At 36.6% G+C, this 15,561-nt stretch overlaps 1 protein-coding gene across 2 annotated transcripts in view; it reads left to right on the forward strand.

Moving 5' to 3' along the window:
- Positions 1-15,561, forward strand: part of vps50 (VPS50 EARP/GARPII complex subunit) — a 101,281-nt gene that overhangs the window by 961 nt on the left and 84,759 nt on the right. For both annotated transcript variants that reach the window (XM_055058920.1, XM_055058921.1), the window contains exons 3-4: positions 7,287-7,409; positions 8,538-8,609. In XM_055058920.1, the coding sequence (XP_054914895.1) occupies positions 7,287-7,409; positions 8,538-8,609 (195 nt within the window). The remainder of the gene's footprint in view (positions 1-7,286; positions 7,410-8,537; positions 8,610-15,561) is intronic.

A 15,561-nucleotide genomic window follows, 5' to 3' on the forward strand; every position in this document is an offset into this window, starting at 1 on the left:
TTTGACAACAACTACACATACAATCATTAGTAAAGACTAATATTACAAAATATTAGTCTTTACTAATATTTTGTAATGACATTTGAAAAGAAACAAAAAACTCTTAACATATTATTACAATTGTTATTACAAATGCATACACATTTTCTTATTTCTGTCATGTAAAAAAACAGAATACTTTGTTTTATTTTATTGGGATTTTTGTAACTGACCAACACACCCTGACAATGAAAGGAAGGGAGTAAACTGTATTTTTACTTATTTTATTTGTACTTTATTTCATTTGGAAAAAAAAAATGTGTATAAAAACTACTTATTTTATTTGTACAAAAAAATCATTTGGAAAAAAAAATGTGTATTTGTATTCATTCCCAATGAGTGCAACTCAGTAAAAACCTTTTTAGCTGCAATACAGCAGCGAGTTATTTTGGGGGTATGTCTTGAACAGCCAGACTCAAATATTTTGCTGCCTCAAAGCATGCTGCCAATACAGTTGTTCACAGTTTGGATGATGATGTGTTGTGCTGATTTGCTGGTACTTTCACAATTATGAGGTCTATCACATAAAATCCCTCAAAAATACATTGTTTTTTAAGGTTGTAGCTTACAAAAAGTGTAGAAAATATTAAACTATTAATATTAATTATTAAATGTTTTTGCAAGGCAATGTGAGAGACTTCCCATATACCAAATGAGCAAAGAAAACCTTTATGTTCCTCATTAAACTATCATGTTTTCATTCTTGAGGAATAAAATGTTGTCTAAATCATTATACAGTTTCCTGATTATCACAAACGGAAAGTTTATGGTGAAAGTTAGCATACTAGTGTGAAACATAGTCAGCCTTTGCTATTTTATTTAATCATTTTGCCAAGCAGCCATTAAAATGTCCTGAGTCATGCTTTGTCACAGGAAGTACTTCTTATTCACCAACTTTATCACGCCCCAATATAGCAAGACTGCACACTATCTCTCTATAATGTACAATTACTTAGATATACCTCAATGCACTGCCAACTCCTAGCGACTCTGACCTTCTTTGTAATGTGACTGAGTAACCCAATTTGTTCTCAAAACAGCCTGGGTGATTGGAGTAGACATTTCATTTAGCACCTCCTCCTTTAGCTTTAAGCGTTTGCCTGTGGGTCTTTGGGTTGTGAGTCTAGTTCGACCACAACACTCAGAATTGAGTCATATTTTCTTTGACTTTTTTTTTTTCCAGGTAATGTTGCATGATGATGGGATCAGAAAGGGAAGTAATTTCTTTGTCAGTTCACTTATAGGGGTTGGGAAACTCGAAGTTAGGAAGCTAATGTTTATGTATATTTTAAACCAGAGTTCATATTAATTGTTATGTAAACACCTGGTGGACATTTTCTTTGAAAGTTATTGATAATAAAATGAAATGGTTGATGTTGCTGCATGACTGAAAGGAAATCATTGTTCAGCTGTAATCACAGCTACAATAAAAGAGATGGTAGTTTTTGAAGTAATGTTTGTTTACTTTCATTAGATGCTTTAGTGTCAGGTGGCTTGGCCAAACTGGAAATGCAGTAACCAAACACTGCTTTGAGTATAGATGTTATCACACCTTCTTTGTTTGGCCTCCGTGTTGTGAAGCAGCTTCGCATAATGAACAAGATTATAATGGTCAGCATTCTGCATGGATGTTTAGCCAATGTGACCTGAACAAAGGCAAATGTGGTTTGTTAAAAGATGATTCCCTGTGTAATGTGTATGTGATAACTAACGAGTATTTTACATTACTGTAAGTAATTTTGACCCGGTTTGCAGATTTGTTTTAAGACAGCCAAATTGGAGGGTTTAAATTCAAGGGTTTAGTTGTTTTGTCTCGTAAGTCCACATAATATCTTCCTAAAGTCTTGTGAAGATGTTTTTTTTTTTCATTTTTTGGGGGCATTTGTGAGATTAGCTTTTTATTTGCCAATTCTTTTTGTATTGTGGCATCATGAACACCCACATTAAGTGAGGTAACAAATGCTTGCTGAAAATGTTATGGGTTTTTTGTATCTTACCGGAAGAGTCATCAGTGGTTTACTTCAAGTTGTTGTGGATGGTGGGATTTGACCTGACTATTCAAAATATGTGGTTTATCAGTAAACACATGGTTTCCATAAGGGGGACCAACAGGTTTTCCAAATTGGTGCAAATTGTTTTGAATATTTTTTCTTTCAAAAAATCAAAAATCATAATTTCACAGAGTATATATGTGTATATTTATATATATGTATATATTTGTAGTGAGTATTCCCGTGCTTATATATGTTTATATTACATATGTTTATTACATTGTTTGCACTGCTTTGGAGTTGTTTATAATCTCAGTGTACATGTGTTCATTGACAAACAATAAATTCTAATCGAAGCTTGACAAATAAATGAAAATGAAGAAAATCTGGGCGTCAAATACTTTTTCTCAGTAATATATGTGACATGCTGTTCACTGCTAACATCCTCCCTGTGTGTTCAACTAAAACAAAAAGAGTCATTGGTCGATTTGTTTCATGCTCTCAGTTCACTTACCTTAACACTTGATGCCTCAGGTTAGAAAAAAATGAAACGACTCCCACCCCCCACACACACCCATGATTCTTTCTCTGTGTTAGAGAATAATCCATTACTGTCAAGTGTGGAGGACTGTGACCTAGCATGCCGTGGTGTGCAGTGGAGGGAGGCCAGTGGACTTGATTTTTACATGGTACTATTGTACTGAAACTGGAGCCTTTCATGGGTTTCCAACCATTTTGTTCATGATTTGAATCATTTATCATCTTCCAAAAACCAGCTGCTGTATGTGGCAGACTGAGAGGCAGAAGTCCTGGAGCTGAAGATTGATAAATGATGCTGTTGAGTAGCTGAAAAGACTCAAGATTGAGAATTTGATAGACAGTTACACACTTTGAATGTGTGTTGTTCTGTTTAGAGTTGATTTTTTTTACAGTACTCAACGTACTGTAAAAAAAATCAGCTCTACAATACTATGTGCTCATATCTTTTGATCATTTTCTAAAATATTTAATTTTATTTGTGATTTGTGAAAAGATTTCAGAAAAGACTCTAGCTTCTTTCTGCAACATTTCACAACATTTATTTTCTGGTTCTCTACTCAGAGAGCCTTACTTTGGACTGTGTACAGCCTCATCTGTTTATTTTACCATGGGTTTTGAATCATTATGCTGGTGAAAGTCTCAGAGGTGGCACACATTCAGTATACAACTGAGCTTATGAAAAGCTTCTAAAATCTACTAGTATTTTAAAGATTTAATAATACCATGCACTAAGTTTTAAGGTCCTGGGGTGCTTTTCCACTGTAGGCCAATGCCTGGTTTCGTTTGTCGTCAAGAACCTTAATAGCAGCCACATTGTTCCAGTTTAAATCCTGGTATTATTTATCAAAATGCACACAATTAGATTTCAGATGGCAGGTCAGGAAACGACTTTATTCTTGTGTCAAACCGACTGGCAAGATGGTTTCTAAAGGTTGCCATGGGGACTTGGGGATATCTGGATACATCTGCTTTGTTTTGCCTTGTTTTCAACAGTGTTAGTGTTTTAAGCATCTGTACATAAGAGCAAGTTTGGGCAAGAAGCTGCTTTCTTGAAGCCCTTTTTGAGCTTGGAAGATCAACACACACTCACCTTCCCTATTTATCTACTTGGCTTAAAGTAGTTACAAGTTCAAAATAACAAGAGTTTTATTTTCCTCCTTATCTGAACAAAAAGTGTAAATATTTGTGTTTTAATTAATATATTCTACCAGAGATGGGCAGTTTTGGTGTTGTGCTTATATTGTGTAATGCACTGGTGTGCTGAGGGGAAAAAAATGCAAATGTTTTTAATTTCTATATCCTTTCATGATGTTGCTGAGAGACATGATAGTTAAAGCAGCTTGAACTAGAGTATCATCGGAGTTCAGGGAGTTACTAGTAGCCGCCAGCAGGGGTCACTCTTTATATGTATATTGCACATTGATAAAACATGGAACCATTTCAATATCCATATTAATCAGATTATTTATTAAATGTATTTTACCACTCTTTGAATGAACATAAATCATATTCTTGATTATGCTAATTTACACTGTGTGAGTTTTCAAAAAACAAAAAACAAAACAAAAAGGAATATATGTTGAATTGAGCAGAAGACGTGTTTATAGTGTACAAACGTATATTGACACGTCTCAGATAATGTGTGATTATGCATTCAAGAGTCAGCCTGTCCTCTGACGCAAACCGTAAAATGACAACATCACAGTTTTCAAGCTTGTCAGGTCAATGAGAGACGGCGCTAAATGGAACATATGAAAGTCATGCGCTTCCAAGCGAGACTTTAATATTGTTATCCTTTAAATCAGCAGTTCGGGCCCCAAATTGAGCCGTCTGCTGCGTCTATAGCAGACGAGAAGATGAACCCAGTTAGCATAAGACACATATTCAGCAGTGATTTTGACGAGTAGGGCTTTAATTTGTTTACCTTTTCTCTCTTCTCTTCCTCTCTCGGTGCATCATGTGACGTCCTTTTGTTTCTACTTCCTTTTGTGGCAAGCAGGGACCTTTTTGTTTCCATCCCCACTCCAATAAAATGTCCACTTTGACTCTATTGTAAAGCTTGCTAAACATCCTACACTTAGGATGCAAAAAGATTTCCATTTTCTGCAATGAGATGACAAATTCATTAATTTGCAGAAAAGAGGGGCGGGGGGACTGATGAAGAAGAAGGATGGTTTGTTTGTCCCTCATCCTTCAATGTGAAATTTGATCAAAACATCCCAGCAGGTTCCTGTTTGGGGTTTTTCACTGGACATGCAGGGGTGTCTGTTTTGTGTTATTTCCACAGCTCGCAGAAGGGAAGGTAGGGAATTATTTAACTCGGCGTAGCCTCACGATGAGTCATTCTCTCAAAGGTGTTTCAGTTTTTGCAGCTATGAGACTGAGAGTGGGGAGGGGGCAAAGGGAAGCAGTGTTACACAGCAGAAGTTAATTTCCCAAACTAAACATGAACTAACTTCACAGATAACACACAACCATCGTCCTTCTCTCGCTCCTCCTCTTCTTCTTTAACTTTTGCACAGAGTGACTCATCCATCCTGCCCTTCAATCTTTTCTTTCTCTCTTTTACACTTTCCCTCTCTTCTGAGACGATTTGCCAGCCCACCCGTTTGGTAGCTGAGTGTATTCTCTCATTTCTCTCCTCACTCTCTCCACCCCCTGGGATTCTGGTTTGCTCCTTTTTTACCTGATTCAAACACAGCAGCAGCATGCACCTGAAGCCTTCTGCACACACAACAGTAGATAATCTGATGGCTGATTTTAATCCTCCTCCTTTGCCCTGTATAAGAAAATCTATTTACGGAAGAGTAACAGGGACTCCGTGGGTGGAAAATGGTGAACGAGATGATGCTATGTATTAGAGTGGAAAATGAAATTACATGCATTGTGGGGTAGAAATGCCATCCAGCTTGAGGAATATTTAAATACTTGGATGCCCTGTTGATGCATGCTTATTGTTATCAGTTATTTTTGGTTAACCTCCTGTTTCATGCAAAATCATAACTTTTATGGATGCATTGATTGAGTTTCACCTATATTTATGTACTTTCAAGTTATTTTCACCCCATGATCTGTTTATTATGTTGGTGCATATTAATGTTCTGAAAGTTAAAGATTGTGCTTCAGGTTATTTTAGGTATAAAGCTTCCTTCTGCTTAATATGTAAGTTTATGCAAAAGTATCTGAACTCCTCCATGTTTTGTCATATTACATCCTTGAGGTTCAGCGTATTTTCTTGGTCCTTTGTGTTAAACTATAAAAACATAGTTTATAATTAAGTAGAAGGAAAAAGCTTTATTATTCATTCTTTTTCTACAAATAAAATTAAATTAGTTTGACCCCTTTAGTCTAATACACTGATACTGTAGTGAATAGACACAATTGTATCGACAAGAACCATACCAGAGTTAGAGGATGTACTTGTGATCTATATTGAAGAAAGTACAGGAAAAAAAAATGGCCTCCATGGTGAGTGCAGCGTTATAACCGACAGAATACTTTTATTCAGCAGGGATAAAAGTATAAATCCCTGCTGGTGTAAATATGGATAAGTAGGCTGTAAAACAAACGTTCACCTTCCAGCAGGAGAAATAACCTTAACACAAACAGGGCAGTAGGAGATTGCTTCAGATCAAATATTTACTTTTTAGACATGCATCAAAATAGTTGCAGCTGTAATGCTCTTCAAAGTATCGACTAAATGGAGTCCCACCATTTTATTTGCATGTGATCGTGTAGCTGCAAAGTGAGCAACTTAATTCAACTGGGCGAGTCTCCTGAGATAGAAAATGTTTGACCAATTGCAATAATAAACTAAACTGTGGTTCATTGTTTTAAAACTATGATTAAAGTGGAAAGCATGTGATCAATTTTGAATTGTTCTGCATGGTTTAATTGAATTACTATATATATTTCTGTCTATAAGTTGAATTGTTCTGTGTAACACAAGAAAACCAATGAAATACAATAACGTTTGTGATTGCAATGTATACAAATACTTTTGCAAGACCTCGTATAAAGCATATGTCATAATCAAACATACACATCTATAAGAGGCCTTCAACATAAGTGACCCAGTTATTATCATTTGAAATATCATTATTTCAGTGTGACTTTGTGTCTTTGCTTTAGTTGCAACCATTTTTTCTTGTATTTTGCAACACTGCATGTCCTCCTTCACCCTCGTATTGACATGTGACTGCATCACAGCTCATTAAGGATGTGGGCTTAGGGCTCCTTCTCCTAAAAGAGCAGCTGCAGCAAAAAAAGCTCAATGGATACACAGTGTGTTAATCAATGAGGGTCTGATGTTTCTCAGGGATAGCAGTCCTTTATTTTTCTGCTCTCTGTTTCTCCTTGACCTTTGACCAGTAATACAGGTGCAGGCTTCACTCAAAATCTGTCTTTAATGTGTTTTTTTTTTTTTTAAAGTTTTTTGCCACTCTTTGCACCTCACTTTCTGCTATTCTGACTTCTTCCTGCCTTTTGTTTCACCTTCAACTTTTCCCAAAACGTACCTGGATGTTTTTCTCATCATGTCTCTCCTCCTTTTATTGTTCTTCCCTGTGGCAAGTTTGCGTCTTGCAGTTTATCCTTTTTTATTGTATGTTTTGTTTTTGAAAAATGTGGAAATACAAGCATCACAAAAGCTTCTGTGAACAGCATCTTTTTACAGATGTCTCCCTTCCTGTGGCTCTCTCTTGATATGTCCTCCAGGAGGAGATGCGGGAGCTGAGGCAGCAGCCCATCGACCCCCAGGCGGAGCAGGAAATCATCGATAGCATCGAAGAGGTCTACTTCTCCAACGACTCCTTCGACATGGTGCGGCACGAACTGGAGGTCAGTCGCTCCGGGATCCTGTTATCGCGTAAAGGAGTCCCACTCTGTTCAAAACGATGAGACTGGCTCCTCAATCGACCTCCTACTTTTTTTTATATTTTTAGGATAACGATTGCATCAAAGCTCGCCACATTTCAGCGACTTTAATAACAGTAGCATTGCATATCAAATGGGAATAAATATGTTCTGCCGCTGCTCATTGAGCCACATCTGACTGGCAGGAGTAAAAGTTCTTTCTTACCTGTGCTGCTGTCTCTTACGCTTTTACTGAGCTGTGTGTGCATCACCCAGGTTTGGATTGATGGATTGCATCCACACAACACAAGAAAGGTGTGAAATCTCATTAGATTTATCTTGGTATTGCTACACCATCCGAAATGAGACTTTCAGTCAAGAGGAAAGTAATTACCTCTCATGCTTTGAGCCATAGATTTGTAATATCTTCTTCTTTTCTCTAGCAAAGTTTGTTTGCTGTTTACCAAATAAGATCCTCTTCCATCTTGACTAATCTGATTTATGACTTAACAATGTGTATTTATGGAATAAACTGTTCTTTTTCTTGAGTAAAGAATTTGCTGTTACCTTTAGTCACAGCAGCTGAAAAAGCTTACATTTTTTTAGATGCATAGTTCTTTCAGATTTTGAGACGAGAGAGAAGATGAAATCCCTTTTTTGATCCTGTGCAGCAAAAAAAAAAATTGTTGAAAGAAAGTCAGAATAATCCTGGAAAAGGAAACACCAACATGCTGCAAAGGCTGCAGAAGACATGTTTGCTTTTTACCACAGAAGACCCTGACAAACTGTATTTATTAACTAAATTCATTTTCTGTTTTAAATTTGTGAGTTATCTTTCATCTCAACAGCTAAAAAGGTTAAAAATCTTTTTAATTCATGGTAGAATTTGTAAAACAAAAAAACAAAAACAAACGACTCTTAGGAGGTAGATTACCTCTTTCACGTTAAATGCTCATTTGGGTTATAGACTGGATGCCATCTTGCAAATGTGAGAAAGGTTTTGGAAATTGGTTTACGGACACAGCAGCTTTGGCTGTTACGGCTTTATATTGGAGAATACGAGGTACATATTCATTGCGCTTTAATGTTTGTCTGTGTTTCCTCTTTTTATAGAAGCTCCCACCTGAGCTGAACCTTCAGGAACTGGAAGAGTACAGAGACAAGCTCAAGAGACAGCAGGCTGCAGTAAGTATCTAGTCTCAGTGATAGAAGCACACAGGCAAGAAGACCAACCACTGGAAGATTTTCTATTATTATTTGCATTTATTTGATTCAATGCATTTTTTGGCTTTGGAGTAATATTTCAATAGGGAAACATAATTGACCTAACTTATTTTGCAATGAAATTAAACACCAATTATGAGATCTTTGCTCATCATAAAGCCAATTAGAGTGCAGAAAATGATGACTTCAGAACCTTATTAAGCACAGAAGTGAAGAGTTCAGTGTCCCATAGAGGAACATGTTTTGGTGTAAAATATATGCATCAACTCCAGAACAAAAGAAAACAATCTTGTCAGCCACTCAGGGAGGAAGAAGCCATAAACCCAAAAGCAACATAAAAAGTCAAATGGCAGAAATCAGTCACATTCCCCCTCTACTTTGATGACAGTGGGTGATCATGTTACGTCCTGTTTCAAAATAACATTTAAAAATAACTCTCAAAATTATTTTGACAAATGAACTCAGGAGAAAGGAGTGATCTCTATTCTGTTCGGATGTTAGACTGTAAGGTATAGTATTTGGTTTTATGCAGTGTATTTTAATATTAGTTTTTAACTGTGTGTTGAGATTAATCATTTGTAAAACTAAATGCAACAGTATTTTATAGACAGTTCTATTTTAGGTACTAAAGAGAAAAAATTACAAAAAACAAGCAAAACATAAAAACAACAGGTCTAGAGAAACTTGTGCTGACCTTAATTTTTATTTTATTACTCTGGAAAGTTGGAGTGATAAAAAAATGCTCCTATCTTGTCACTCTGCCCTCCTGTGCTGGCATTAATTTTGAAATAATTGAACAATAAAACATCTGAAAAAATAGATCCCTAATAGATCCCTAAAAGCTCTTCTTTTCATTTTGATAGAAGATTCAAATGTTCTTTTGCTTCATCTTGTCATCTAAAATTTGCCTTATATTTCAAGGACCTGCCACACCTCTCCACAGCAAGATGTGTCTTGTCAGGTGCATTTGTCTTGAAAGGCTCTTTGACAGCTCCAAAAATATGGGTATTTTCTATACAAAGAGGAGTATAGGGAGGACTAAATGTTACATCATGGTTTACACTCTGCATAGAATCACTTGTTTGTTCCTTTAGTTTAGCATTTTGGTTTTTCTTCCTCAGCTGGATCATATTCATAAAACCATTTATACAGAGGTCATTTAGTTATTTGGTGTTTCACAAAGCTGACCTGTCAAACGCTTTCTGTTTATAGAACCACATAAAACCAACATAGATGTTATCCAGCTGTCTCTCTAGTGTTTAAATATTTATTTTTAGTTACCTCACAGCCATTCTTTGTGTTGTATGCCACATGTTTTCACATCACATATCCCTTAGTTTTTTTGTACACTTCTATTCCTCTTGCCCTCTGGTGTACTAGCTGTTTAAATCAGACATTGCTCCAGACACTTTGGCATGGAGAAACAGTAGCCTGTAGCATAAGCGTACATAAGCTGCATCACATCTTTCCTGTTGGAAATGAAGAGAAAGATGCTTGTGGCTGTTTGTGGTACTCCGCCTTTAGGTATTTGGTGAGGTGTAGTAACTGGTCTTGGCTTGTGTCAGACAGGATATTTAATTGTTTGTGTTTGGTGTTGGGTGTCCATGACATCCTGACTTGTGCAATGGTTTCCCTCATGATCTTGGGAAGACATACATTGCTTTATCTACTGCCAGACCTGGAGTTTTTCTTTAGACCAACTATTCTGTTGAGCACTCTGATCATTTTGGATTAATTTCTAGAAAGTCTGAATGAAGTTTTTATGATCTTCCTTTTTCTTGACAGGTTTCACCTTGAGGTATATGTTGAAATATTTTTTTTATTCACTAAGCAAAACCAAGTAGGTTACAAATTGTCTGATTACATACTGTTTTCAAGTCTTTAACCATGTTCATTATGAGCATTTTCTACTTATAATTAATAAAGACACATTTAATTTCTTAGAATAAAATTTGATCTGCCTAAAATCTACAGAAATGTGGGTATAATGTCTGTTTAAAGGCTATATTTTCTAAAGGTATGTTTTAATATGACAAGCAGCCCTCATTGGAATGCATACTCTATAGTTTACTGAATATGACTGTCTCCTCAAATGTTGCCCATAATTACAGTTGGGACAAACAAATATACATTTTAATACAACTGGAACTGTGACACACCAGCCTGGACAAGAACTCATAATTATCTTGCCACCATAAACATTGTGAGAATGCTTAAGGAGGACAGAAATGTATTTCTGAAGCTCATTGTTAGAGAACAGCAGGAAAGACTTGCACTTGGGAGTCATTATGTATTCAAAGAGGTCAGGTATAGTCGGAAGGGATAGAAGAAAATAAGTGTATCTTTCCCAGCAACACAAATGGAGAGGTGTTGAGTCTGGTAAACTCTTCTTGGACTTTAATGAGGACTCTGTGCATTGATCAGATACAACTTAAGACAGAGCTTTTAGACAATAAACATCCCACGTGTTTTTGACATGGGGGGAGAAAAAATACCTCTCATTTCTTTTGATCTATAGAAGATTTTCTGTGCTTGAGCAAGCTTATTATAAATAACATTTTGCATCAGAAAGGCAACTCAGCAGGAGTTACAGCGAGTTTGTGATTGATTCCATGCTCTGATTTTATTTTGTTTGATGAGCTCGAATAGTTGTTTGGCACAAAGATTAATCCCGTTCCCTGCTCTTGAGATGTGGGACAAATTCAGAAATATGCTAATAGGGCCAACTTATTGAGACTGCTGAATTTTGTGTTGTTGGTAGATTTTATTTGGAACCGTACAAGGATGAGCGGAAAAGTGAAACAAAAAAATCAAAATGTTGCTGGAATATTCTGAAAATATGAAGTCAGGATCGTGACTTGTGCATGCACTGTGGTTCATCAAACTAATGGTGGTCCCCCGCAGCCAGCTTTGAACAGGCCACATTCCCTCTGAGGAAGCGATAATGATGTTTTTAGGTTGTCAGCATAGGGGCTGCCCTGTGTTGGCCTTTCCCTCTGGTAGCTGATGTGGAGAGTCCTCCTCATGCTGCTCAGTGAACTGTCATACCAACAGTGACACTGCTGGTATGAGCATATGTAACTCTATGGCTGTAGTACTTGAAATAAGAGCTAGTCTGCCAATTGGACAATAAGTGTTTACTATTTTATCTTCGTTCTTGCTGTGCCTGAAAGTCCACGAATGTGACTAACACATTGCCTTGTTTTACCTTTAAAGCCACATTATGTTAATCACCAGCTGATGGAGAACAAGTTTCTCCGTGAAGAAAGAAGTACTTGAGAAATACAAAGCATAGTGCACTTGTGAATTGGAAGGAAAAATACATGGTTTATTAAAAATGTTTCGCAGATAAATATGCAAATGCATTCCGTCTTTTTTTCCAAAACTTCTAAATAAAATACAAGGGAAGCAATTACCTTCAGAAGTCAGCTAATAAAAAAAAAAAAAATGTCCTGTGTAGAATTCAAGCTCTATATAAATACAGCGCTTCTGTAAAGGCCCCAGAGGTTTTTAAAAAGCATGGCTTGATCATAAAACGCAGCCTAGGGTCTATACAATCCATACTCTAAATATAGATTGAACGTGGCACAATGACATGCAGCTAATGCTTAGTATTAATCAGCCAATAAGTTTCTAGCAACCCCTGAAGATCTGCAGATATCCACAGCTTCAGTGATTCCGTCAACAGAACAAGCATTAAGTCATTTGTTCCACAATTTGTGGAGTAAACTTCCACAAAAAGATTTAAAAATAGGACAGAATTGCTGAAAGTTGGTGGTAAAATGTCCTTCTTGAAGGCTCCAACTGCCCTGTGATGGACTGGCGACCTTCTAGGGTGTACCCTGCCTCTCGCCTGAGGACCCCTGGAGATAGGCACCAGCACCCCACTTGACCTCACTAGGGAAAAAGGGTCCAGCCAAACATGAGGTGTTCTGGGCAGATGAGATAAAAAGTGAATTGCTTTATATCTTTCATTATCGTGCTGCATGAAAGATTTTTAGTTCAGAATTGATAAGAAGTGAAATGAAAGGAGATTCTGGTCAACCATAGAAGAAAACCTATTAGAAACTGTAAAAGACTTGAGAGGCGGTTCAGCTCTCCTGCAGGACAACCTCCCTAAACATGTACACAACTAGAGCTGTGAAGGAGTTGTGTAGATCAAAGCATATGCGTGTTAAAATAGACATGGTCAAAGTTATGAAATACAATTGAAAGTTTGTGGCAAAAAATGCTCTAATTTTTGACCTACTTTGCAAAAAACTGAAAAATGAATTTGTTGAGGAAAACAAAAAAGACAGACGGGCTGAAAAGAAATAAATCTCACACTTTTAAATTTTTCTGAGTAAAAACGTTGAAAACTATAATTTTTTTTTCTGTTATTCACAGCAACTTTTTGGTGATGCCAATAAAAATGAGAAGAAAAGTGAAACAAATAAATCTAAATGTTGGAATATTCTGAAATTCTGTATTAAATGGGTTAACAGTAGTGTATTTCTTGCTGCATCTTACCACCCAATATCAAATACGCTTTAACATAAACTTTAATTTGCCTTTGCATTCCCAATCCAATTAGAAGAACAGTTCCCTTTAATGGAACTTGAAAGTTAGCAGTAATGAGTTCTGTCCCTCTGATCAGCTTCCTTATTCACAGTGATGCGTATGCAATCATTGCCTGAACCTTGCTGGGCTGCATCTGTATGCTTAAATTTGGGTGGTACGATGAAGCGCTGCAGAGTGAAAAGTACGAGTGAATGAAAGAGATTATGTCAATGCGTGATGAAAAGAGAGACCCATAGAGATCACTGGCTTCAAAGTAAAGATTCATATTATTTTAGCAGTCTTCATTTAAAAATCTGGGCATATTTTTAAACGTAATTTTAAATAGTCATGTTTGTTCCATGGCATTAAAAGTTGAAACTCTTTAGAATAACCTTTTACAGCTGCGAACCCGGATTAGTGCATGCTTATTTGGGTCTAATTACCTCACACATTTATGTTAATTTCTGTCTGGAAAAATTCTTATGTGTTCAAATGCAAATATATGCAAATTCACATATGCATTTATATTAAACCTTTAACATGATTATATGTTGAAATCTTCTTGATAATTACTAAGTAACAATTTGTACAAATATTCCTTCTGTCTGCAGAATTTAAAATATTTTGCTACAGTCCAACAGACATTTTCTGTTTCCTGTGATATTTCTTTCCTTTTTTTATTACGTCATGGCAAGCCAATAATTTCCCCAATTGTTTTGTTGTGTTTCCTTGTTGACTATTCGTCATTGGCAGCCATTTGTTTCGGACAATATTTGTTCCGTCTGCTAAATATCAAATGCACCGTGCTTGCTTTGCTGCCCACCTACTGCACTATTAACCTCAGTTTGTGTCTGTGGGAGCAAGCTGAGAATTAATGACTTTGGCCTTGTGGCTCAGGTAGTACTCAGTTATTCACAGCTGGTTATTTGCTCTGTGTTCACACCGCTTCACTTTAGAACGTTATAGTATTAAAAAGGTGAAATATGCCGATAGGTGGCGCTGTGGGGTTATTTTGGCACATTTTTCTGAGCTTAGGAGTTAGTTTTTGATTTTTTTCCCCCTCTCCCTTGTTACCTCGATGTCCTCTTTTCTTTTCTTCCAACCATTTTTTGTAATCTTGTTTTTTTTCTAATATGGACTTAAATGTAAAAGCAATCCCCTTATTAAGATTTCATGAAAGAACCTCTCAATCTTCAAGTGGAGCCACATTTTCCATCTGTTCAGGTCTTCACTTTTCAGCCATGCATGCTTAACACATGTTGAAATGTCATCTCCACCCCTAACTTCATGCACAGCATACTAACAACTTGACCGCCTCCTCACCACTTTGAAAATACTTGTGCTTGGTAACACAAAAAGAGATTCTTATTAGATGCATACTTGTCATTTTGTTGATCATTAGAGGATATACAACAAAAGGAGACACCTTTTCTTTGGAAGATAAAATATATCACTGTGAAAAACCTGAAGCACACAAACAGAAACAGATAAAAAAAATATTGAAAAATATTCTAAACCACTGCACTTATGTAAGGTATATAACTCAAACTGGAGTTTGGCATTTTAACAGCTTATGCCAGAAAGTTTTTGAGCAGTCTGGTGGTTCTGGTTTGGAGGTTATCAGTTCAAGCCCAGCTCCAGTTTAGGATGTTCATGGAGTATGAGTCCGTAGTCTGTGTTCAGAGGTCTCTTCCCGCAGTAACTCTGAGACAGAACTTTGTCATAAAGTAGTGAAGATCCTTTTAGATCTCATCACTATCCTGTGCATGGCCCTCTGGTCTGCCGTCTTGCAGTTGGAGTTCAATGCTGGGAAGCAATACCTTGTGATATTGTAGTTAACTCACCTACACCTCATCAATTGCCTGTTAACACATAAAATGCATCAGCAAAACACTTTACAGAAACTCAATGCATTCAGGTATCAGAATGAGAAGAAAATTATTTGTTTTGAATGGATTCATTTTGCTTTCTACCAACAGTTTACGTCTGTGGTCTTATATTGGGCCTTTTGGTATTATCTCAACATCGTTTGTCACAGCTTAACTGAGTATTTTTCGCTGAACACATCCATCCCTTCACAACCACAATATACTACTGATTGCCACTTCCAGCAGGGTAACAGACCAAGTCACAAAGCTCAAATCATGTACTCCAGTAGTTTTAAATATCCACTTTAAGTGTTCAGAAGCACTTTGTGATCCTTGCGTTTCCATTCAAACAGAAAGCAGCAGTATAGTGTCCTTGTACTGATTTTACATCCATACCCTTTGCGCTGTACTTCAAGAGCACAATGCAAGCTTTTCAGAAAATGAAAGCTGCTGCAGGTTTTATATGTACGTTCATGCTATATGTGTATGTGTATTGAGTTGGTAAA

Source organism: Poeciliopsis prolifica, unplaced genomic scaffold, assembly GCF_027474105.1.
Source record: "Poeciliopsis prolifica strain line A6 unplaced genomic scaffold, Auburn_PproV2 SCAFFOLD052, whole genome shotgun sequence".
NCBI classification, from domain to species: Eukaryota; Metazoa; Chordata; class Actinopteri; order Cyprinodontiformes; family Poeciliidae; genus Poeciliopsis; species Poeciliopsis prolifica.